Raw genomic sequence first — 27216 nt, 5'->3', positions numbered from 1 at the left:
CAAGAAAAAGTGCAACAAGAACTTGATAGGCTGGAAGGAAACGGCATCATTGAGCCGATAACAAGTGCCGAGTGGTTGGCTCCATTGGTGGTCGCCATGAAACCCAACGGAAAAGTTTGTTTATGTGTGGACTTAAGGGAGCTGAACAAGAATATCATAGTGGAAAAGTTCCCTCTGCCAAGGATAGATGAAATGCTAGCCAAGACCAAGGGAGTGAAGTGGTTCTCGACAATAGATCTCATGTCCGCCTACCACCAGATCGCCCTACACCGCACAAGCAGGAGGCTGACATCCTTCATAACCCCCTTTGGGTGCTACCAGTACTGCAGAATGCCGTTTGGACTGGCCTCGGCAGCAGCTGTGTTCCAGAAGTTAATGCACAGACTATTTTGCGAAGTAGAAGGGGTGCAATACTTTCAAGACGACATTCTGATAATTGGCAGGGACAAGGCAGACCATGACACTAAGCTGTCTACAGTCCTACAGGTGCTGGAACGCAACGGACTCACGGCAGAATGGGAGAAATGCCGGTTCGGGATGAAGTCAGTCACGTACTTAGGGCATGTGATCAGTGACTGGGGGATCTTCCCCAAACAGTCCAACGTCGAGGCGATATGCGATGCCCCACCTCCCAAGTCCAAGGAAGATGTAAGGTCATTCCTGGGCATGGCCGAGTTCTATAGCAAATTCGTTCCCCACTTCGCCACAAAGACACACCACTTACGGCAACTCATACGGAACAAGACCAAATTTGAGTGGACTGCGGAAACAGAAGAGGAGTTCCAGAAGATTAAGATGGACATCAGCACGGCCGTCCCGCTGAACGGATATGACCCACGAGCCAGGTCAGTCCTGACGACAGATGCCAGTGAGCGAGGCCTGGGAGCTGTCCTAATGCAAGAATCGGAAGGCGGAGGACTATCTACCCTAAGCTTCGCATCCCGAGCCCTGTCTCCCACAGAGCAGAAGTACAGCGTCATAGAGAAAGAAATGCTGGCTGTTGTATGGGCTATGGACAAGTACCGTCAGTTTTTATGGGGAACGAGGTTCAGACTGAGGACAGACCACAAGCCCTTGGTCAAGGTACTCACATCGGCAGGACATGCCACAGCAACACCCCGCATTGCAAAGATGACCCTAAAACTGTTAGATTACAGATATGACGTGGAGCACATCCCAGGAACCAAGAACAAGGTGGCTGATTACCTTAGCCGAGCATCGGCTATGGAGGAAGCTCCTAGGATGTGGGAAGAAGAAGAATGTAAGGTAGCGTTCATGGGGGATCACGAACAAGTGATAAGCGAGCAGGAATGGAGGGACGCATACCAGACAGACACAGACATAGAAGCGGTAAAGCAATACATCACAAGGGGATGGCCAGAAAAGAAGCGCCTGGGGGCAACAATCAGGAGATTCTACGAAGTTAGAGAGGAGCTATCGGTTTGTGACCGGGGCACCTTCTTGAGAAGAGGAGAGAAAGTGGTTCCCCCAAGCAAGCTGATACCACATCTTATGACTCTCATTCACGAGGGCCACCTAGGAAGCGTCAAAACAAAAACGAGAGCAAAACAGATGTACTGGTGGCCGGCGATGGACACCCAGATAGAGAGGCACGTGCGGGAGTGCAGCCAATGCCAAAGAGCGGACAAATCCATGAGTCTGATGCGTCCACCCCTAGGGAAGTTTGACAACCCTGTGAACCCATGGGAAGACCTAGCCATAGACATCCTGGGCCCGATACTGGACGATAAAGGGACCCCCAAATACGTGTTGGTACTGGTGGATAAGTACTCCAAGTGGCCGGAAGTGGACATACAAGAAGATATGGACACTGAGAACATACTAAAGTTCCTAACAGACGTATTCCTTAGAGAAGGTATCCCACGTTCCCTCTTAAGTGACAATGGGCCGCAATTTGTGTCTGACAAGTGGAACACCTACATGGCAAGGAATGGTATCAAGATTAAACACACCTCCATATAACATCCGGCAGGGAATGGTCAAGCGGAAAGATTCAACCGAGTCATTATGGGGTCCGTACAGGCAGCGATTGCGAGTGGTAAAGACTGGGAAAAGGAACTGAAGAACATGTTGTGGGCGTACAGGATCACACCTACCAGCACTGGGTACAGCCCCTTTCAGATCCTACGGGGTAGAGACCCTTTCACGAAAGATAATGTGGCCTGGTAGGAGCGCACCATCAAGAGCAAATGGTCTCCAGCAGTGGTACGCCAAAACCTGGAGAAAGCTCAGAAGATATATGCGGAGCACTACAACCAAAGGAACAAGGTCAAGAAGGGATGTATGACGTTACAACGCATGCTGTTACAACGCATGCTGTTACAACGAAAGTTTTACAACGCGAGTGCATTGACAACGCAGGACATTACAACGCAAGTCATTACATCGACTTGCACTAGATGGCGTGCTAACATTAAAAAAGTGTAATTTACTATTCCAACTCCAGTCCACGTAACAGTAGGGAAGGTGTTGGGATAGTAAACTACACTATTTTTAATGTTAGCACGCCATCTAGTGCAAGTCGATGTAAAGACTTGCGTTGTAATGTCCTGCGTTGTCAATGCACTCGCGTTGTAACAGTTTTGTTGTAATGGTAGTGCGTTGTAAAAGTTGCGTTGTAAAGGTTGTTCCCCGTCAAGAAGACGGAGCTGGAGAAAGGAGAATGGGTTCGGGTCAAATTGGCCCAATTACGAAGGAAAGGGGACAGCAAATTCAGTGCACCGATGCAGGTGGAAGAAGTGTATAATCGGTCAGCCATACTCAGCGACGGAAAGGTGTGGTCACAGGACCGAATGTCCAAATGCAACAAAATCATGCAATGGAACGGAAGGGAAAGGGAACAAATGACACCGTCCGGGACCCAAGGGAGGGAGACTATACCGGAAGACAACAACACAAGCGGCTCAAGGGAAAGAGAGGAAGAGGCAGATGTACAGTATGACGAAGAAATGAACAACTATGATCCCCGGGGTGGCCTAGGAGGATCCCCCGACAAGGGAGTTCTTCCAAACACCGAAGGAGGAGAGATGAGAACTTCCCGAGAGAAGGTTGTTCCTACCACGAGCACCCCGGTGAGGCGTACTCGGACTGGAAGAAGGGTGGTGAGACCTGCAAAGTTTAGAGACTATGAGATGGGAGACGGAAGCGACAGTGCATGTAAGTAAACTACAATTGTTGTTTGTGTTTGTATAAAAAAGGGGAGATATGTAGAGTTGCGCTCTAGTTGTCATGCTGCGCGTGATGACGTAGGCGCGAGGCAGCCATTTTGGCACTTAGTATGTGCAGCGCCGCACCCGAGTAAGTCGGCCTCCGGCGCTCTCCCGAGTATATCGCTACTTTATTGGTGGTAATAAAGTGCACAGTTTCCCTCTACACCTGAGAGTCGTTGTGCTTATTTCCCTGCAAGCAGCCCACTACAGACCCCCTCCCTCATTTTCCACCCAGCCCTAAAAACAGCAGGGAATACGGATTTTCATCATGGGGTAAATAAGCATTTGCAATGCAATAGGTCTCAGATTTGCGAGAGTTTGATCTATTGGCATTGTAAATGACTGCCCACGCACTTTGTACTTATAGTAGTTGCTCACCAGAAGCAAGACTGGCAGTAACTGCACCTTTTTTTTTACTGCCAACCTTGCTTCTGGTAAGGAAGGACTATAGTAAAATGTGAGTGTTTACACACTGCTTGCAGGATTTCAAAACACATAAATAAAAGGCATTGTCATTTACAATGCCAATAGCTCAAACTCTCGCAAATGCGAGACCTATTGCATTGCAAATGCTTGTTTCCTTTAGTGCTGCGCACGCACTACTTTTTGTTGGAACGCCGTTTTTCGGTGTTGCCGTGTACGCTGCAGCAGTTGCGTATATTTTTGAGCCTGGTATTCCTTATTCTTTCCAATTTTTGCTAGCACCTTCCTGTTGTGTTTTCCGGCAGCTCTTGGGAATATTTTTCTTTTGCCCCAGCGGAAGCATTTACTTCGGTGTCACGTTTTGGATATTAGACTGCTGGAATCCTGGGAAGCCTTCCAGCAATTGTTAATTTGGACTTCAGTGCCCCTTTATGTTGGTGGATGTCTACAACACAGAGTTAGTGGACTTTCCTCTTTGGAGTTAGTCTATCTGTTAATAAGCAAGCCCGCTTTCTACCTACGGTGAGTCTGGGGAGCACACAACAGAGGGGTGGCATAGTTCTCTGGGGTGTTAGGTATAGGAGTAGAAGGGTATACAGCCAGTGTTAATCTATTCTTGTTCTCTGTTTGTCATCTTAAGGGCTGCAACGTTTATACCCAGTATTCCTGAAAGATCCTTCTTTCCTGAGATTACCTTGACGTCCCTTCTTCCTGGTGGTCCTGAGCTGTCTCGTCTCTCCCCTGAGGATTTGGTCATCCGCCGAGCAGATCTTGAACCGCGACAATGACAATACACCTCCCTGAGGCCTCCCGCTAAAGAGCTCCATGAAATGATGGTGTCCATGTATGCTGGATGGGTAATTAGATTTGGCGATAGTATTGTGCTGTAGGAACAATTGTTACCACCCTCATATATTTGATTGAATGTACTGTAAGCAACACAAGATGTTCTCAATAGATGAAAGACTTTCTGAGAGTCAGGAATAAAACCTAGGGACTGAGCTCAACAGGAACTCACTCGCCCTCCCTTCCGCCCCCCTTTTGTTCACCCGCTATGTTTATAAGTTTGCTGTTGTCCTGTTGTATATGTGTTTCTTGAGAAACCCTTCTAACAGTGATATAACTATACGATTGTACATGTAATACATTTAGAAAAAAGTGAAGCTTTGTAACATCAATGTCTTTTCCAAAAAAAAGCAAGATTATATTTTGAAATCAGTAAAAATATCATTAAAAAATGAGGGCTGGCAGTGAAACATTCAACATTTGACACTGTTTGGCATAGCTTCAGAATGTTAGTACTGAGATAAGGAAAAGGGATGTAGTTGTAAACCTTTAAATAATTACCAGGTATATTTATCACACTGAGTCCATCATTATACCCTTTTCCTACCAGCCATTAAAAACCTGTTAGATACCACATTATTTCTAAGACTGAAAGCTTCAAAGACATCGGGTGCACAATATGACTAAACATCCAATTTTATGAGAGAATTGTAGCAAGATTACCCTCAAACAAACCAAGTGTGAAGGTATTCTTCGAGATTATATGCATATTTTCGGCGTAATATGGTGACAAGAGCAAACTTCTGCAGACAGAATTGCATACCTGAACACCTCTCTTTGTGACAATCTGAAAACATTTGGAAATGAAGACATGGCTGCTGGAGAGGTCTGTAGCAATCGATGTATCCCGGCCCAACCTTTCATTGTACCAAAAGCTAGGTGACATGTCGCTTGACATGGCTCTGGTGAGCCAGTCCCAAGATGGCCTCTTTGGAAGTTTTGTCACTGAGCTTATGTGCAATGGCTGAATGCTCAAAACTTTGCTGTGATGTTTATTGGTTGATAAACTGTTTATTTTAAGAATGTAGAAAGAGTCGGTTGTCATTTTTTAACATTTAATTGCTATCTAAAGGACAATACAGTGGCAAAGTTGTCAACAGATATCCAGGTTCCTTCGTTGTCTTTCTGTCTCTCTTCCCGCATGTATTTACCGAATCCTTGTTTGTGTCGGCAAAATGGGCCCAAGGGTTTCAATTAAATACAAACTGTACACTTCACAATTGCAACACTTAAAGAAAAGCTTGTGGAGGGAACTTTGCACTATAAGGATGGTAGGACCAAAGTGACTCGAATAAAACGAATCGAAGATATATAATAAACTTTTAGAAAGAAAGTTTGCCACATAAAAACAATCATATTCATAAAAAAAAACTAACTGAAAACATCAATTGAGAAAAGTACCTATCTTCTCTTTCTAAACGTGTAGGGCATAAAATGTATCTTTTTGTTAATTTTTTGATTGCTTTGTCAGTTGCATATATATTTTAAATGCTGTCATCGCGATATAACAAACATAATAGTTAAAAGGTGTAATTCACTGTGAGTAAATGAGAATCCAAGTGCCAATTAGTGTTTTAAAAAAAAAAAAAAACAATAATCTATCTATTACTTTAATTGAGACCTTGGAAGGCCAGACTGTGGAATTGTGAGCAACGTTTTGGATTGCTATGTAAGTGAGAGCTTTGTATAAATCACTGCAAGTAGCTGGAGTGGCTATGTAGTACATATAGCCAGTATAGGTTCCAAACCTGCCAGAAAATAGGTCCAGGTCCCAAATTAAAAGTGGCCCCATTAGCAAATCAGAGAGAAAAAAAAATGACCAATATTTGCAAATCAGGGTTGATTTAAACTTGCAAAGACAAGGAAGGAATATAAGTGGTTTGCAAGGTATGAAAGACTACATGCATGTATGCTTGCTGCAGGCAATGTTTGTGGTAATATTAGAGAAATCAACAGTAAAAACCGTCCCACAAGACAATAAAACAGGCACAAAACAGCCCATACACTGACTGCTATGTGAGACCAGCCCTTCGGGTATTGCCACATTGCCCTATAGGCCAGTTCGCCCCTGAGCATGAATACCTGTTGTGGGAATGTAGGGAACTAGTATAGCATAATGCACATTTGAACCTGGGTGGACATGGAGCAACCATTAGAGATTCTTACAAAGATTTCAGGCCAATTTGCTCCAGTCCCCAAGTTTGACTTTTTAAAAAAATGCAATTCAGAATTCTACATATTGCATGAACATTACATCCATGGCTCTTCATGCCTCAGTTATGCTCTTGGATATGAATTGTAGAAAGAAGATGTCTTCTCTCGCCTACCTGTACAATTTCTTTCTCAGTTCCTCAACTTCCATAGCTTGTCATGTGACTCCCCATCACATGCATACCTTGCATACCCACAAATTCCTTCAGGATTGCAGAGTGCCCCTTCCTAAAAAAAGCAGTTTGGAGGAGAGAAGACACACACACTCTTTCTCCACAGCTGCTGATGGACCAATCTCTGACTCCCGAACTACAATGACCACTTCCGATAGCTGCCAATGAGTTACCACCACCCACCCCCTCCTGCTTTCCCACCTGCAGGGTTCCTAATCTTGATAGTTATGGTGTCACAAAAATTGAGACTGCACTAGTTGGCCTGATAATTCCCACAGGACAAACAACAACCCCTACACTGTACCTCTTGTCTAGATGGCTTTTAATTTTGAAGTTTACCTAAAGTTTAATTTAACTGCTGGCAAAATATGTATCTTCACATTCCATATTTGTATGAGAAGACATTTAAAAAATACCTTGCCAATATTAAAAATGGTGCATAAGAATCCTTTTTTTTCACTGGTGTAGCACACCTTTGTTATCAAAATTTGACACTATGATTCGAAAAACACATCTTCATTCCCACGACAGGAGGATAATCATTTTCAACCTACCTACAATGCAATCTGGCCATGGGTCTCCTGCATTCTAATGTGCAACTGATCAACATTCATATGAATGGTTTCACCATTCCAAACTCCAACGTAATGTGTTTAGAACCCTACTTACAGTAACATAACATAACTTTATCAAAATGTAACAATATGATTTGAATAAACTATTGTCATGTCCACAACAGTGGGACAACAATTCTTCTGTCTACCCACAGTGCATTCTGGCTACTGGTCTTCACTCTTTTTACACAACTGAGATCAGCTGCAATCAGAATAATGTTTTCGAAAGTGCAAATCCTGTTATCTCGAATGTCCTAAGTGCACTGGAGACAAGAAGCAGTTTAGGTGGTTTCAGCAGTAGTCTTATAGCCCTGTAAAATAACTCCCCTGCCAACATGTTTTCTGAAACAAATATGTTCTTTAAAAGCCACCTATGTAAAGAAGACATAGGGGTCACCTATGTCATATCAATATTACAACTGTTTTATTTCCTTTAACCTTTATGTTCCTATGAAAATCATTTTGACTCTAAAAACCTCAACAAGTCACTAAAGAATAGGATCCAGGACTCACTCTCACTGCCTTCAGGAAAATGAGGCAAGAGGTAAGTCAGTGAAGTTTTATGTATCAAAAAGGGTGAAAACAGCACCCATAAAATCCTTTTATTTCCCTTTGGCTCCTATAAGTTTCTCCAGAAATTGTTCAGCAGAATTGATGTCTAAGAGCGCAAGCAATCTTAATGTTGATGTTCTGCCCTTAGTGAAAGTATAAATAGTAGCAAAAAATACAAGTTCGGCTCCTGCCCACTTCCACAGCTAGTCCTTCCAGATCCTGACCACACAGACAGATGCCCTTTTTTGGGGCATCCGATGTGTCACGTTTCCTGAGGTAGATGAGTGATCTCCTCCATGGAAATGACAAACTCCTGGGGGTGGCTCCGGGAAGTCGACACTCGGAACGGCGATGTAGGCGTATCGGGCACCTTGCTTCCGTCAGTCCCGTTGTTAGTGATGCAGTTGACATCACTCTTATTGCTGTTATCATCCGGGCTGGAGCCAAAGATCCAATCTATAGTGAACAGAGAAACAAAAAATCAATGCTCTAGAATCTGATCAACAGTCTTTAATTCTCTCCATGAGAAAAGCTAATTTCATATAATTCCACTCATTCCTTTTCTTCGTATAGAAGTTTTATTGTGGATCAAAAGGACAAATCAGGAAAAAATTAGTAAAAGCAACACAAGCCAATTGTTTAAATTCAATAAATTCTGTTCCAGGAATATACTTAATAAAATAAATATAACAGGTAGATATATAGGTCAAGGTAATTTATTATGTGGGAGACAGAATTGGAAAGGCTATATCTAGAAAGGGTACATAGAAATACAAGAAAGCAGTGGAGATCAAGATTAAGAAATGAGTGTATGAGTGATCATTTATTAAAGATGGCTTCTGCCTCTGGCTCGTGTACCAAAGAGTTGTTTTTATAAACACACTTTGAGAGCACCTGGGATCTGAAAAGAAGACAAAAGAGACCTAAAAGGAAATATGCTCTGGCTCCCTAATATCTCCCCCATCACAATTAAGATATACAATCAAGTGAATAGCCATGTGAATAGAAAGACTACGCCATGCTGAACCTACAGATAGAAGAAAGGGACAAAACTTTTAGGCGCTCTGCAGCAGCACAAAAAAACAGACAGTATAGGGGATGATAAACAAAGTAGACAGTCCACTGCAAAGGTCCCTCTGTTCAGAGAACAAGAGGGAAGGTTCAGGTAATTGGAAGGGGAGGGACAATCTGCAATTGTCAATGTGTCAGCACATTGGCGTTGGGCAAAGTGCACCTGCCCAATGGAGAGGCTTAATAGGCTGAAAGAACAGATCATGTATGTTGGACAGCTTAAACATACTGAGACCAGCTACTTTTCATGAACCGGGTGGTCATAATTATATAAGGCAGAATACATGTAGAACTGCCGTTTAGTCAAAAAGACCTGCACATTATTCTTCCTCTGGTCTACTAAAAGCATAAAGGGACATTGCCTACATAATCAAATTAAGGAGAAGTTCAAGATTTAGGTCCAGTCCTTGTTCACTCTATCACATACCACAATCCTGATCAACCAGCTGTTTGAAATTTTACTAAGTAGTTTTCATTTAACATGGTATTTTTAAAGTCAGGAGACAAATTATCATCTTTGAACTCACAAACAGTGGCTGTAGATGTTCTGGTATTAAAAAAGTGTAAGCAAAGAATGGTGGTAATTGTAGTTCTGGAAAACTAAAAAAATGTAGGAGTAAGGTTTGAATATGCTAATATGATTCTCAGGGAATAAACTGAGTGGTAACACTCATACAGGACGTAGCATAAGGCAAAATAGTATAGTTGAATAGTTGAATGACGTTCTTCTTTCTGATCACACTTTTATGAAGTATTTTGACATTTTATGTTGAAGAAGTTTTTTAGATATAATACTGACACATCATTTCATACAATATGGGATTCTTTCAAAGCAGCTACCAGAATCTTTGTCATCAGATTTGCACGCAACTAGAGTCAGAATCATGAATACAGGTTGAAAGAAATCTTAGTCACTGTGAAAAACTTGGAGCATACGTATTACACCTCTAAATCCCAGGACATGTCTAAAGAAATTAATAAAGACCAAGTTTCAATTTAATAAATATTGCATTGAAAATGCATTGTCTTTTCTTCTCAAGTCTGGCGAAGGATATTATGGAGGTAAAAACAAAATGGGTAAGCTATTAGTCAATTATTTAAAAAAGAAGAAAGGCAGTACCACATTGGTAAGTAGTTATATAGGTAGTAACATACTTAATTTTAAAGAATCGGAAATTTGTCAAACATTTCAGACTACTACAAATTACAATATAATTCAGAGACACATTCCCAGAAAAGAACCATTATTGATTACTTGCCGCCAATTACACGAGAAAATAACACTGATATTGACTTTAATTCCTTAGAGGAAGATATTACTTCTGATGAACTATCAAAAACAGTTAATTCAAAAGAGTAAAGCCCCTAGTCCAGATGGATTTATTCGACTGAGTTTTATTTCCGCGTCTCTAAGTTGTTGCTTCCCAAGCTGTAAGAATGTCTCCTCAACCGTCATCTCTATCCCTCTGGACAATAACCACACTATGTTTCCTCTTAATCCTCTACTAATTGATGGCCACCACTGCCGCAAAGCCTCTCTAATTTAAATTAATTATTAAACTCCTCACCCAATGCTGCTATTTGTATTAATGGAGCTAGTCTCAATAATATTTCTTTACAAAGAGGAGTAAGACAGGGATGGCCCTTATAAAAACATATAGTGAGTTTTGCTTTGAATGCTTTTTAAATAGAGTAAGGCAAAATACCAATATACAAGGGTTAATTTATGGTGGAAAACCACAAAAAATGTCGGTATATGCAGATAATATTATTTTATTTATATCAAACCCGGAATCTTCACTGTTCATAAGGAAGTGGCTATCTTCACAGCTGTATCTGGTTACAAAATAAACTGATAAGTCAGAAGTTGTACCAGTAAGTACATTCTGTTTCAAACAAATGTTTGATATGTTTGATTTTACTTGGAACTCTAGTAAAATCAACTCTAGTAAAATCAAATATTTAGGACCAAGGTTTACTAATTCTATTAAAGATACAGTCAAACTAAATTTTGATGAAACAATCATGAACATAGAAAGTATAATTTATCGATGGAACTCCCTTTTTCCAAGCCGGATGGGGTAATTTATACTTAGTAAAAATATTGTTGGTCTCATTTAATTATATACATTAACAACGAGACCTTTAGAGTTTTTCCAATTTCCTGTATTAAGAAAATTAAATCCCATACTGTTTCTTTTTGTACTATAACAGAAATTCTCACTTGTCAGTTTCCAAACTAAAACGAAATAAATAGGAAAGAGGTGTTAGCTTTGCAGATTTTTCATCAGACTAGAAGGCATTTACCCTGAAACAACTGTCACACTGGATATTTGAAACTGATCATTTCTATTACAACCGTAAGCTAGGAAGATCTCTTTCATTGGAATTCAAATGTGTATGGATCCCAATAACCTCTTTTCTTACTAATATATCTACAAAAGATCTATGTTGCATAGTCCGAGTATTGAAGTGGTATCCAAGCCACCTTGATATCATCACTGGTTTATTACTTTAATACTATGTATTGCTTTGAATTGTTTAACTTGTGTGTGCACTTAAGACTATATGTTTATTGAGATATGTGTTATATTCAATATCATTTTAATAGCCTTACAGTTTACTCCAATTTAGGCTATTTTGAATCAAGTATTTGGTATAACTCATTTTCCTATACTATTCATCCTATATCCCTTTCCGTCACTTTACTTATCTCCCTTGTTTTTCAGTCCTCCCAATTTAATATGTGGACCAGACATCTCATGCTGAACCACGCCGGCTGCATGGGGTATGTGTTGACCATGTTTGAAGTAGGGCCACTCACCGCTGACAAGGGAAGCCTTCATATGCTGGAATCTTCAGGGCATCCCAAGCACGTCTGTTCTCCCTATCAAATCTCCTGTGCAAGCGGAGGGGGCGTGGCTAGCCGTGCAGCGAAATGGCCGCTCGGTGAGCGAGCTCTGCCGGCCGGAAAGAAATCCTGCTGTAATCCTGCACTCCAGGGTGAGAGTGCGCTGCCCAGGCCAGATGACCCACTGCCGAGGAGGTTGGTGAATCGGCGGTAGCGGGCTGGGATCGCCAGAGGCAGTTTTGGCGGAGGCGGAGAGGCGTGGGCCCGTGGGGCGACCTGCTGCGCGGTGCGTCCTGGAAGCCAATCCGGGGTGTGCTGCAACTAGAGATCGGGGCGGCCGACGAGAAGAAGGCCGACTTGTTGGCGATTGATCCGTGGCGGCGCTCCTACCTGGCCGAAGCCTAAGGCTGGACACTGTGTATGCTGGAAGATCGGAGCTGGCCCGGAGAAGGTTCCGACTGCGGTGGAGGCGAGCGGAAGGCCTGTAGAGTGGAGGAGGCTCGGAACGCTGCCGGGAGTGGCGAGTGGCACACGCTGGAACTTTGATCGGCTGGGGCTGGTGCGCTTAAACCGGGAGACCCAAGGGTGATTTGCGGGGAGTCTGCTCCGCCTTGGCTGCTGCCTGTGGACTGCTGATCCGGCACTGAGGCCTATCGAGCTGTGCGGGTCCGGAATGCGGAGCTGGGGACACTGAGTGCAGACGGGCGGACGGAGCCGAGCCTACGAGGCCGACGAGGAGCCGCGAGGAGACACGCTGACGAGTCGCCCGCAGAAGGAGCTGGTGAGACCGGGGCAGGGGTGAGTGGGGAGGCCGGGAGACGCAGGGTCAGCGGCTGGCGGGGGGCTGCCGCTGTGGGCAGCGCTGGTGAAGGTCAGCTGTTGGTGGTGCGGTTAGCGGTGGCCTCTCTCCCCCGCCCTCCCCCCCTCCCCGGTGCCCCGTGTGGAAGTGGAAGGCGGCTCTCCAAATTTGTCCGGCTGCGACGGATCTGCATTGGCCTGGGGCCCCGTATTATTCTGAAACCGACGCGAAGTGTGCTGTGAGCCTCAGCTAGTGTCGCTGTTGCTGCAGCGCGGGGGCAGGGTTGCTGCGTGTTCGCCCGTATTTCACGGTGGCACGGCTGGCAGGTGGTAGCTGCGAGGGAGGCCAGTTCTTTGCAGGGGGTTGATACCTGGAGGGGTTGGCTGGTGGAGCCCCCCGCTGCCATGGGTAAACACGACTCGAGGCAGCAGAAGCTAACCTTTGACCACAAACGATCGGCCCGACATGCTGAGGCGGAGCCGGACCCCCAGGGGGATGAGCAGCAGGACTCTCCCCCTGTCGATCAGGGTGAGGATCTCCGCACGTTGATGCTCGAGATGCGTTCCAGTCTTCGTAATATTGATACTAAGTTGGACACGCTAACGAGCCATTTGGACTCCGTGAAAGCGCAGGTGTCGTCGCATGAGACGCGGCTAGACACGCTCGAGGCTCGACAATCGGAGTTACACGACTTCCAAGTGGATACGAAGGGTCAGCTCCTGCACATGGACAAATTGCTGAGCGTCATCCGCGCGAAGAACGAGGATTTAGAGGCGCGCTCTCGGCGCAATAACCTGCGCATTACTGGGGTGCCGGAGACCACCGCCATCTCCAAAATGGAAACCTATATCACCGACCTTCTCCACGAACTGTTTGACCCTAGCCTATCAGCAGTATTCGCGGTGGAGAGGGCGCACAGGTCGCTGGGTCAGAGGCCCCCTGTCGGCGCACCCCCCCGGCCCATAATTGCTAGACTCCTAAACTATCAAGACAGAGATGTGATCCTTCGACTGGCCAGAGAGAAAGGAACCATTACGCACAAGGGCAATACGCTCTCATTCTACCCTGACTTTACCCCAGCTGTCCAGGCCGCCCGCCGGGAATTCCTCCCAGTCAAGCGGCTGCTTCTGCAAGCGCAGGTCCCCTATTCATTACTCTATCCCGCCAAGTTAAAGGTGAACTTTGAGGGGTCCGCCCACACTTTCACGGATGTCAAAGACGCTCTGAAGTTCGCTAAACATGTGGGTCGTAAAACGGGACAGAGACTCGTAGGGGCTGCGGAGAAAGGACCTGGCGGACTAAGTGACATTGAATAATCACAGGGCCACATGCTGGTATGTTTATGAAAAGGGCTCATGTTTGTCTGGGGTAAGAGTGTGCTGCTGGGGAGTATGAGCAGGAAGCCCGGTCCTCTGGGGTAGCCCGCTGCCTACGCTAGTAGACCCCCTGCATTTAGGTCTGGGCGGCTCGCATCCCCTGCAGATCTTCCGGCCACCCTGTTCTGTACGGGGGAGAAGCCGACTCAGCCACACCCCGCTGGGAATGTTCCCGTGTCCGATTCAAGGGTTGAGGGGGGGGGAGAGGAGGGTTCTTACACGACCCGGTTGGGGGGTTGGAGTGGGTGGGGGGAGGTTGGTGGGGGTTTTGGTTTACAGGTTCAATGCCAGTTTTAAGGTTCAACGCTCGCTATGGTGTCGGAGCTGTGCAGGTTAGCGTTCGTCGGTTTATCCACCCACAATCCTGTTGATAGGCAATGGGTAAACCTAGATCTGTGAAAACTTTGAACTGCATCACCTGGAATGTCCGGGGGCTCAATGACCACAGAAAGGCTGGTACATGCATATTTGGCGAGGCACTGTGTGGATGTATGTCTGCTGCAGGAAACACATTTGAATATCTCCCCGGCCCCCCGGCTGCGACACACCAGATGGGGCAATATTTATTCCGCTATTTACTCCAATTATGCCCGAGGGCTGGCAATACTGATCCGCCGCGGTTTGGATTGGCGGGAGGGCTCAGTCCTGTGTGACCCGGAGGGAAGATATGTTATAGTGCAGGGTGTTGTATGTGGAGTGTCGGTGGTATTTGTAGCAGTGTATGGACCTAACGTTGACTCCCCTGGGTTCTTCCACAAGCTCTGGGGCAGGTGCGGAACACTGGATGCGATACGATTATTTGGGGAGGTGACTTTAATGCAGTGATGGATGACAGAGGGGATAGGCAGGGGGCGGCGCGCGCGCTGAACCTGCTGGCGAGCTCTGCGCTGCGTGAGATCGTGTTGGATGGTGCATTGGTGGATGTGTGGCGTGGTCGGCATGGCGGTCTGCGAGAGGGCACCTGTATATCGGCCCATGGGGGAGCGTGGTCACGCCTTGATTTTTGGTTGGTGTCAAGAGACGTAGCGTTGTGGACGACACAGGTAGAACACATGCCCCGTTCGCTCTCTGATCACGCACCATGCATGCTGAAGCTGCTGCTCCCGGGCGAGGCTCGCCCGGCGTTTTCGTGGCGACTCCCGCCCCACGCATTGCTGGATGAGGCCTACAGGGAAGAAATACGTACTGATGTTACCGAATACTTTGAGCAGAATGAGGGATCGGTAGCCACGGTGGAGACCATGTGGGAGGCTTTTAAGGTCATCATTAGAGGCCAGTGCATTGCCCGCCAGGCGGGAGTGCTAAAGTGCTAAAGTCCATACGAGTCCATGGAAGCTGACATCAAAAAGTTGGAGTGCACTTTCTTTGCGGGTGGGGACCCGGAGGTGGCTGGGTTGCTGAAAACTAAATTGCTGGAGTACGATGAGGAGGCGATGCGAGAAGTCAAATTCTTAGGGAAATACGCAGAAGCTCGCCGATATGGCGAAAGTGGGAGACCGGGCAAGGTATTGGCTGGCATGACCAGGCCTTCGCGACCCTCATCGTATATCCACGAGCTGCGCACGGCTGAGAGCGACCTAGTTCACACCAAGGGGGAGATTGTAGGGGCGTTTTCGGAGTTCTACTCCAGACTATATACTTCCACCCAACGTGTGTATCCGGAGGGACTTGAACCCTTTCTGGATTCCATTGCACTGGCGTGGTTTAATAATACACACAGAGAGTATATGGACCTCCCGATCGACGCTGGGGATGTGGCACAGGTTATCAGGAGCTTACCGCCCGATAAGGCCCCGGGACCGGATGGCCTTACGACAGCCTTTTATAAGGCGTATGCGGATGAACTTGCGCCCAGATTGCTGGCAGTGTATGAGGAGGCGTTAGGTACTGCAATTTTGCCGGCTACCATGCGCGAGGCGCTGATCATCACTCTGTTGAAACCGGATAAGCCCGCAGACGACCTACACTCATACCGGCCTCTCTCCCTGATTAATGTGGATGATAAGATCCTGGCCAAGCTGCTCGCGAACAGGGTGCAACCAATGCTGCCGATGATCGCCCTGCCGGATCAGTCAGGTTTTATTCCGGGTAGAGCGACCTCCCATAATTTGCACACGATTTTTGCTGCATTGCATTATTTACATCCCGAGATGAAGGCCGCGGTGGTGTTCTTGGACGCCACGAAGGCCTTTGACACCCTTGAATGGCCATACTTATTTCGCATACTGGAGAGGATGGGGTTCAGTGCGCTGCTGCTTCGGAAGATTAAATTGTTGTACACCATGCCCACCGCCAGGGTGCGGGTGAACGGCCTGGTGTCTGATCCTTTCTGTGTGTCGCGAGGGACTAGGCAGGGGTGCCCTCTCTCCCCACTGCTATTTGCCATAGCTATGGAGCCGCTAGCAGCCAGGATCCGCCAACATCACACGGCAAGAGGCATAGGATTCAGTTCCAGAAGCCTCTTGATATCGCTGTATGCGGACGATGTGACCCTTTATCTTATTAATCCCGCAGACAACCTTGATCCCATTTTGCGGGAATTCGTCCGCTTTGAGGGCCTCGCTGGCATTTCCATCAATTGGTCCAAGTCGGTGCTATTTCCCCTCACGGACAGCACCACGGAGGTGACCTCTGAGTACCCATTGCGATGGGAGGCGGAGGAGGTCAAATATTTGGGGATTTGGATCAGCCGGAACACCCAGGAAATTTGGAACCTCAACTTCGGTAGGGCGGTGATGTGGCTCAGAGAGAAGGTGAAACTGTGGGCCTCTTTGCCCTTGTCGTTGACTGGGTGGATTGCACTAGCAAAGATGATAGTGCTGCCCAAGTTCCTTTATCTATTTGCTAATATACCTGTGCCTCTTACCACGCATTTCTTTGCCACGTTACGGTCCTCACTGGTGGCACTGGTATGGGCTGGCGGGCAAGCCAGGGTGGCGTGGGAAACACTGACATTGCCCCTGCGTAGGGGGGGTTGGGGGCCCCTGACATGAAACTGTATGCTCTCTGTGCTCAGGCACAGTTCCTGCATTTCTGGTCCCACCCCACTCCTTTTCAGCCCCATGTGGCGGTGGAGCGTGATGTGGTGGCGCCCCTTCCGCTGGGGGTCGCGATTTGCGCCAGGGCTCGCCACCCGGGGGTGGATGTGGATACGGCGGAACTATTGCGTTGGGTGTGGGAGGAGCTGCGTAGGAGAGCACAGGTTCCGCTGCTCTATGCCCCCTCGCTCCCGCTGCTGCGCAACCCGCTGCTGCCCTGTGCTGCTGATGGGATAGCGGGATGCCTTGCCGAGAGACTGCGTCTTCGTACGCTTGCTGACCTCTTCCCCGATGGCCGGTTCATGCCTCCCCCTGGCGGCGGCAGAGGGAGAGATGGTGCCCTTCTCCGAGCTATTCCTGTACCACAAACTCCGTGCGGCGTGTCGGGCGTTGTCGAAGGACTTCCCTGCCGAGCCGCCAGTTTTCCCGGCCTTGGAGGCGGTGGTGGGCTCCCCGTCCCCCCGTAAACTGGTCACTCGAATATATCGCCATATGCAGGCTGTGACCCCGGCTGCGGCGCCGACCGCTCTGCAACATTGGAACAGGGAGCTCCAACCGGAGGTGTCGGAGGAACAGTGGGAGTTTTGTTGCGGGCAGCTAACTGAGTTGTCGCCGAATTATAATCTGCGCCTCATACATTTTAAGTATCTACATCGCTTTTACAGGACACCCATCAGCTTGAAACGGATGGGTCTTCGTGACACGGATGACTGCTGAAGGTGCGGCTCCGCCGCTGCTTCCTTTCTGCATATCGCATGGTCCTGCCCCAACCTGGACAGCTATTGGTCTCAGATTTTCCTATTGGTGAACCAGATTGTGGGGCGGGAGGTAGTGCCCTCCCCCTTGGTTGGGCTGCTGGGTTATGTCAGGGACACTCCGCCACAGTCGCGTAAGCTGCATGCTTTGCTTTTATTGTTCGCCAAGAGGCGGGTGGCCATCCACTGGGGACGGCGGGGAGTGCCCACGGTGAAGGGTTGGTTGGCGGATGTAACTTATGGTTGTACGCAGCTCGCTACATTCTGGGAGTTGATGCCGGCTGCATCCCGGCCCAGGGACATTTGGGATCCATTCGTGAGTTGGGCTCGTGAACAGCAGAACAAGGACTCAGAGGAGGGGGGCTTGAGTGACTGATACAGGGGTGAATGCGGTGTGTGGGCACCGTGCTTCGCTCCTCCCTGGCCGCGGTGGCGTGGGCTGTGATGTGTGCATGGACTGGGTGGCGATTGATGTTTCCTCAAAGTGCAGCTCTATCTGGGTGCGGATGTGGAGACTGTGGGCCGTGTGGGCTTCTGGACTGTGTTGCGTGATGTGTGGTTCCCAGTCAGTTATTTGCTAGGCCGATGATTGTACTTTTCCTTTTCCTATCTGACACCGACTGGCGAGCGGTATGTACCACGCACCTGCTAATACATGGCAAAGTTGTTGTTTGTTTTTGTTGTCTTAAACAATGTACTGCTCCATGACCATAATCTGAAAGTGTATGTCATCGATTCGCGCTGTGGGCGTGTCGCCACGAGCATTAGCTGCCTGCCTCCGGGTTGTTGGCTGAATAGCAGTGTACACTTTGATGACGAATAAAGGTTTTTGAAAACTCAAAAAAAAAAAAAAAAATCTCCTGTGCAAGCAGAGCCCAACATATGGGGGCTATTACGCAGAATCTTCAGCACAAGCCTCAGTGCCAGCATCAAGATCCATTAAACAGCATCCCTCCACTGCCAGCCCATCTGCCAAAGATGCCTTGAGTACTCCAAACAGCAGAAGCCCACTAACCTTTAGAAAGTAGAGCTGGAGGTGCTGCTTACTTTTAAGTAAGGTCTGAGCATGAGGAAACAGCACCTTGAAGCCATCCGGTAAAGGAAAGGCTAGCGTTCATTACAGAGTGATAGTGCTGACTGGATCCAGGCTGTTTATCTGCAGAGATCTCCTGGGTGTCTAGAGAGATGGTGGACATCTTGGATCTTCAGGTATAACTTTACTTGTGGTTATGGGTAGCATGGGCAGCCATGCTGCAATTTTGATGCAACTAGAACCTCTCCACAGGGATGTTGATTCCAAGACTAGTGTTTCCTTAAAGAATGTAGTATGGACATTTTGGTTTGTAGGGAAGTATCCTTATATCATGTGTGATTAGAAATTAACTTAGAACTAATTCTTGCACATTTTTATGAATTCTTACGAATGTGGTTATATTTTCTTCTAAGAGTTCCTATTAAGGATTCTTAAGAGGACATTGCAGGTTTAATTTTCTAGTCTGTGTATATTCTGCTAAAAGTAGGGAATCACAGTATGTTAATGGTTTTCCTTATTTTCCATCGCTCCAAAAGTCAAATAGAAACAATACTAATCTACCACAAAAGAGCATATAGAGATGTAGCTTGAGGTAGGTATTCTAAATATAAAGAGAGGTGTGAGTGCGGATGTCTTTTGAAATATAGTTGTGTTTCCGTATGCTTAGCTTTCAGGAATTCTCAGTTACCCATTGAAGCAAAGAAAGTTGATTATGCAGAGATTGTTAAGATAAATTAATGAACAGTTACAATTATGTTTAGTATTACTATAACTCGATAATTAGGACATTTCATTATCTGGTAGAGATCACCTACAATCTACAAAGCTCTTTAACCATAAAAGTGACAAGGCACAGTGTGAAGCCCTGTGTAAGGTTTTTCTTTTATCCGATTCCCCTTTCCCTGCTTTTACTACTGTTCATCATATTATAGCATACGTGGACACTGTGAGAGTGGTGAGAGAAGGAAAAGAACATCACTTTTATTTAATTCTGTGCACAAGATGAGTGCAATCTGACACAACCTTCTAAAATGAGCGGCCCACAGGGACAGTATCCAGGGTAGAATATGGCATAGTTAGAAGCAAGGGGTGTAGGGATCACTCAGTAAGCCAGGAGCCAGACGGCAATAAATTGAGGTAAAGGAAACTCGGCTTCACATATTAGGAGCTGGAAATCATAATTACAGTGGTGAATAAACAAAAGAGCAAACATTGTCTAAGTTCATAAATTCCACCTGGAAAAAAATATGCATTGTGAAATGAGATCCTGTAAAAATTTTTAATTAACCTGGAAAAAAGATGAAGCAATTTAAAAGAGGCATGACAGGGAGTGCTGCAAAAACAAGACCAATGGCGACAACAAAAGGTCATAGATGCAAAATGGTCACACCCTGAATCAACAGACCTCTAAATCCAACTTACCACAAATGATTAGGCTCTTAAACAGATGGAAGTACAAATACCATTATTTAACCTACGTAGTCCCCTTTAGAAATTACTAGGTATAAGATACCAACACATAATGTAATTACAGCAGACGCAAACTCCTTTTTTCTCTCATAAGACTTGAAAGTGCTTTCTTGCGGTAAAGCATTATTATTTCTCTGAAGTTACAGACTAGAAATAGAACTTGACAAAATACAAGGGAAGGTGAAAAGCGAATTATTTCTGCTATGATAACAGACTATGTTGGGAAATTGTGGAAAGACAGGTTTATAAACCAAGTCCAGGCATCAGAAAAGATACAGGATGTTCATTATGGTGTCAATTTTAAGAGGGATGAGGAATACACAAGAGGATGAGTTGCAAAGAATTACGATTGAAAAGGCTATCAGTCTTGTTAATGAATACAAAAAACATTTCCATTGCATAAGAACACATCTGGATGTTTCTTGATGAAATGTTATTATTGAATCGAAGCAGAGTATGTGATTCTCTAGCTACACTACGTCCACAATGAACACACTGCAGTGTGTCAATCCATCTTGTCTCTGCACATTGTACGTACATTCTCTATAAACTCCACACATCGGGCTGGTGCTACATGTTTAATACACACATTATCTTATGTGCAATCACTGATACTATGCTCAGTCCAAGAGTGTACTTGATGAGTAATGTCTTTATTAATGAAAGCTCTAATGTGCTCTTTTTGGAGCCAACATACATTTGTCACAACAGCAGTATACAATATAAACACAAAATATTGTGTTACAATTCGTAGATTCTTTGTCTTCAAAGTTTTTTTTCTTATCATGATTTCTAATGTTCAGTGTTGTATATTTACAGTACATACATGTTCCACACTTGTGCAAGCCTGGCACAGATCTTGGAATCCAGTTTATTTAATGATTTTATTTTTTTAATAATGGAAATTAATCATCAATCATGTACATTATCATAGTTTTAGATGGTGGAATTGTTTTCATTCAGAATCCAGTTGTAAGAGATGCCAATGTTTATTTGGAATGGACAACACTAAGGGCCATATGCATGAAAAAAATGTTTTGCTGATTTCCTAATTCCGAATCCCTCTGTTCGCAATTAGGAAATCGCAAAACGGCATCAATGAAAGTGAGTTGAGCACTTTCTGTGATTCCCGGTGGGCTGCAAATGACCTACCTCATGAATAATAATGAGGTAGGTCGCAATTTTTGACCCATTAGGAATTGGAAAACTCACAGGAATGGTGGCCTGCTGAGGTCAGCAGACCACCATATCTGTGTCTGCTTTTAAATAAAGGAATCTTTATTTTTTGTAAAGCAGCCCGTTTTCCTTAAAGGAAATTGGGCTCCTTTACAAAAAGAAAAATGAAAAGTTTTCATTTAATTTTTTAAGAGCAGGCAGTGGTCCGTGGGACCACTGCCTGTGCTTAAAAAAGTTGTTGCTTACATTCACAAAGGGGAAGGGATCCTTGTGGACCCCTTCCTGTTTGCGAATGGGTTACCACCAACTTAAAGTTGGTGGGTACTTCAAATGTTTTCACAGTCACAAAATCCATACATACCGCTGCGATTCAGTATTTTGAAGGGACGCCTTAAACACGTCACTTCCTAATACCAATTCGCAAACCCATTATGCGATTCAGTAACAGGTTACCGAATCGCAAAACAGGGTTTGATACATGGGAAAACCATTTTCTGTGTTCACAAAAGTGCCAATTCTGTGAATTGGCTAGTTTGCGAATGCAAAATTGCATGATACATGTGGCCCATAGTCACGATACAGTGTACTTTGTCATCTAATGGATTTATTTTATGTTTAAATGATCAGAAGACTTTGACACCCAATTTTGTAAGTTTTCTCTCTAGCTCCCTAAACTGGAATAAAGTTTTAGAAGTCTCTTGTTTATATACCTTATTATGACTAGACTTTCACTTAGTTCTAGGAAGCTTGCCAAATTGAATATTCCTAATTTGATTGAACGGATGGAAGGACTTTGAAATCATTCCAAGACTCATTTTTGATTGTCACAAACTCAGTTCTATAAGTACCAACAAATCCTTCATGCCCTCATGTCCCGTAAGCACACCCAGGACTTGGGGACAATGGAAGGGCTATTATGGGCTGGCAAGTATGTATTGAAACTATCGGAAATGTCTGGATGCGCAAAAGATGTAGATGTTGAAAGCTTTTTTGTTTGTTTAGACTTCTTTTTTTTAAAACAGATTTTATAGAGGTTTTCATGGGAGTCATATTTCTTTGCTTAGACTTATGCAACAAAAGTAAGAAAGATGATTTAACAAAAAAAACATACAGGGCCCGATTCACAGAACTAATTTAAGACAAAATCCTAAACTTACTACCATTTTCGTATTCACAGAAGGCACTTACTCATTTTGGTATTCACAGAAGACACTTACTAACTTCGGTATTCACAGAAGTTAGGAGTCCTAACTTAAGGACTCCTAAATGCCTTCTGTGAATACCGAAAGTCTTAAAATTAGGATTTTTCTCAGTTTAGGCGTCCTAAAGTTAGGACTCCTAACTTTACTACTACTAAACTGAGAAAAATCCTAATTTTAAGGCTTTCGGTATTCACAGAAGGCATTTAGGAGTCCTAAAGTTAAGAGTCCTAACTTTACTACTACTAAATTGAGACAAATCCTTATTTTAAGGCTTTCGGCATTCACAGAAGGCATTTAGGAGTCCTAAAGTTAGGAGTCCTAACTATACTACAACTAAACTGATGTTTTACGTGCGTTATTCTCGTACTGAGAGCCCGTCACACCACGGACCCGAAGACGCTGGGAGACGTACGCGCGGTCACGTCGCCTTTCTCCCAATCCTGTTTTGTTCGTAATTCCTGTGTTCGGCAGCAATCGCTGCACTTTCTGAGAGGATCTAGCTGACAAGCGCTACGGAGCTCAGGAGGGGAGCCGGGGCATCCGCTCCACTTAACAAACCCTCCGGTACCGACGACGACTTCCGTGGGCCTTCGGCTGGTTTGGTATTGCCGCAAGTCGTGCAATCAAGGGCGTGGAGTGCCCTGAGACCCCCGCCGCGCTCGGAGGTAAGAGCGCATTGACATCCCTAGTGCCCGCCTGGGCTAAGGTTGAGTACTGTGCCTTTCCCTCAGCGGAGCGACACCTACCCCCTCATTTCTGCATTTAACTTGGTACCACGGTGTGCATCTCTTAGCGAGCCTTTGCCTTCCCGCTTTTCTGAACTCACACGGAGTGTAAGACTATGGACCTTTGACTGTTCACACACAGCTCCGACAAAGAAGCATTCTGTTTTGTTTTGTGTGGACTCCTGGGAAAGGGAGTATTGGAGTCCATTGGGTTGTCACACGAGACACTACCCCTCCAGGGGCGTCCTAAACACTCTTCGTGCGTTCAAAGCTGTAATCCTACCTGCCTGGTCACAATCCTCGTGCCTGGTGACCGTCTCCCTCCCGCTGCCGCCACTCCATCGCGGCCGCCGTGAGGAAGAGGAGACTTCATCTCCCAGCATCCCCAGCGGCGGAAGAGGAAGCCGCCCCCTGTACTCTCGCGCCTGGAGGCGCTATAAACTGCACCTGGGCCTCTGGCTGAGCGGGCGTCCTAAACACTCTTCGTACGTATCGTTTATTGTCCCCTTTGCTTTTATTTGTTTGCATGTACCTCCCCTAGCGAGCTATTGTACTTAATCTTGTTTAGCTCAACCTAAAAGTCAAAACACAGCGGTATTATTCTACTCATGGCTGGAGTCACTAAGAAGGGGACCCTAGATAGTTACCTAATTAGGGTCAACCCGGGAATAGATAAGGACGTCACCCTTGCTGAATTAAGGGCAAAGCGTCGTAGCTCTATTGAGCGTATCAAAAAGACGCCATTCTGTGCGGTTACTTCGCATTTAGTCACTTCCCCATCTGAGAGTTGCTACTCTCACAATGATTATTTAGTTAACTCTAGTAATGATGATTTCCCAATTCCATCACGAAATTCAACTTTTTTATCAGAGTCAACCGATGTCCAGCCCACTACTGTTTCACCTCTGCTCCCCGACTCAGTTCCTGAGCCAGTGCTCCTAATTGAGTCATCACCCCAGGCTGTTGGGCTCTCACCTCAAAAGGATAAATCATCTGGGCAACCCAAATTGTTAGGTCCTCCACCTAGTAAAAGGAGAAAGAGAGGCAGTGTGTCGCTAAGGAGCAAGAAAAAAATAAGTCACTACACTGACTCGGTTCCAACTGCCAAGGGCAGTGTAACCTGTTCTGACAAAACATCTTTCCCAGTTATTTCCATCCCTTGCTTTACAAATGATAAATCTATTGCGGAGGTTTTGGGTAATGCAGAACAGCTATTTAGATCACTTATTTTACCTATTGTTGAGAGGCTAAAAACAATAGATAAAAGACTGGATAATATTGAACTGTCAATAGGTAATAACAGGGAACTAATTAAGAATTTCTCAATGCAGCGTTGGGGTCCCCTACTATTATAGCACCTGTTGTACCATCTCCTATTGCATCATCTTTAAAGCTTATCCCTCAAAACCAGACAAGTGTCAATAATTTAAACAATAAATGCACAAGAAGAACTGTTTCTCCTAAACCACCGCAACATTTTATTTTAAATAAAGACAGAGAGTCTCTGAGGGAAGCTGACACAGTTCAAAAAGGTCCAACACGTGACAAAATAGGTAGAATTCCATCTCTCATTGTAAAGAAATGCAAGGATCCGCAAATAGAATTTCCACCAGAAGCAGTCCCACTTGTAGTTGTCCTCGCGGGCGTCCCAATATTGAAGGAGGGGACATCTGAAGGCCACTCGCAGCTAAAAAACAAAGTCATACACTGGCTTGGTCAGAATCGCCCTCTTCCTTTGTATATAAATGGTGAAATTCTACATGTACGGCGCCTTTCTTGGCTGGGAAATACTCCTAAGAATATAAACGGGGACATTGTAATAATCAACTTCAGAGATCCCAGAGCCGTCAGCCACATTCTCAACTGGTATACGAATAATGTGAGGTCTCTTATTTCTACCTGGGAACTGACTTATTTTTACCCAAGATCTCAATCAGTCTCTACTGTTAATCCAGGGGTTTTATTTTGCAATCAGCCCAATCTTGGTATTTCCCTTGGTAACCGTTATGAGGCCCTAGCAAATCTTGAAGATGTGTATTGACATAAACATCCCAAGGGTTTAATATTAGACATCCCAGAGCCATCTTCTGATTTGCCTTTCCCTCCCAACGAGCCAAGTAATTTACCATCAGATGCAAGTGTTGGTATCTGTATTAATCCTCTTATCTCCCCTGATTGCCCGCCATTAATTAATCTTCCGGACGACACCTGGGGTAATTCAGGGAAGATACTTTCGTAGAACATTGCAGGGTTGCTCTCTAAATTAGTATCCGAGGATTGGCTCTGTTTTATCAATGACTTTGATCTATGTATATTCCAAGAGACCTGGTTATGTGAACCATCCTTTGCTCAGGGATACTTGAATTTCTCTGTGCCTGCACTAAAAGGCCAAAAGGGGAGACCTATGGGTGGACTAACTATTTGGGTCCGACAGAGTTTAAAACTAGTTGTCAAAGTCATTGACACCAGCCATAGAGATATCCAAATAATTAGATTGAACCTAGACAAATTGGGAATGCTTGATATTTACAATGTTTATGCTAGGAGTAGCAGGGGTGGGAGATCGGAGGTTCTAGCGGCCTTGGGCTGTCTCCTTGACATCCATTCTTTAAACAATAATATAGTCATTGCGGGTGATTTAAATAGAACATTTGAACCCCTAGTCATTGAAGATGACTTTTTTGGTGATGCAGAAGACCGGCAATGGGGAGTTCCTAAGTTGGAGCTCAAATCGGTTGTGCGCTTGACCGATGATATGATCAGTTTGAACGCCCTTTGTTATGAAAAGGGCCTAAGAGCTCTAAATGGGAGGACTCGAAGTGACAAAAATGGGACCAGTACTTTTGATAACGGGCGACATAGAAGTAGAATCGACTACGTTATATGTAGCCTTAAACTGTGGCGGTGGATCTGCGACATGGAGGTTGTTTGGAGGAGTGAGAGTGACCACAACCCCCTGTGCGCAGTCCATAAATGGTGGTCTTCTTCCAACTTGACCATAGGCCCTACTGAGCTTGCCCATCCTCTGATTGTGCCTACTAATGATATGCGCAGATTAAGGTGGGCAAATGTTGCGTCCAACCAACTGGCCATTGCTAATATTAGCGACGAAGTAGATAAAGCAATATTAGCTATTGAGCACATTAATTCATCTAATTCCGGGTTGGGCAGAGTGGTTGACATTCACGATTCCCTTTTCTGTGCAATCAAAAATCACTTCCTCAAACCCGTGAAAAACAAAGGAATCAGAGCTCCAAAGCCCGCAAAGTGGTACAACGACCAATGTAGAAATGCACGATTAGCTTTAGGTACGGCTATAAAGGGAAAGCAATCTCTTGCCATTCGATCTGCTAGAAAGGAATATAAAGCTAGCATATCAAAGGCTAAGAAAGCCTGGGACGAGCACCATTGGTCTGAGCTAAAATCAGCTAGTGATAGGAAAGACTCCCGGTTATTCTGGAGCATTGTTAAGTGGGGTAGTTCTGATTTTCCCGAGCCCCCAAATAACAACGTCCCGGAAGATGAATGGGTGACATTTTTTAAAAATCAGTACGCTGAGTCAAATATATCTGTTACTGGGTCAGATATAAGTTTAATCCAATTTAGAGATAATTTCTTTAGTATCAAAGAAATTATGATGGCCCTTAGCTCAGTGTCTGGTGGACGTGCCC

The 27216-nt window shown here is 45.3% G+C and overlaps 1 protein-coding gene across 2 annotated transcripts in view; it reads right to left on the bottom strand.

The window, feature by feature from the left end:
• Positions 1-5569: 5569 nt before the first annotated feature.
• LOC146835090 (uncharacterized) overlaps positions 5570-27216 on the bottom strand; it is a 355325-nt gene continuing 333678 nt past the window's right edge. The window contains exon 2 of one of the 2 annotated variants that reach the window (XM_085600173.1): positions 5570-8505. In XM_085600173.1, the coding sequence (XP_085456299.1) occupies positions 8312-8505 (194 nt within the window). In that variant the 3' untranslated portion in view covers positions 5570-8311. The remainder of the gene's footprint in view (positions 8506-27216) is intronic. The other variant, XR_014960380.1, reaches the window with a different exon arrangement.

Source organism: Triturus cristatus, chromosome 4_2 (genome assembly GCF_964204655.1).
Source record: "Triturus cristatus chromosome 4_2, aTriCri1.1, whole genome shotgun sequence".
Classification (NCBI taxonomy): domain Eukaryota; kingdom Metazoa; phylum Chordata; class Amphibia; order Caudata; family Salamandridae; genus Triturus; species Triturus cristatus.
This window is presented reverse-complemented; position numbering and strand designations above follow the sequence as displayed.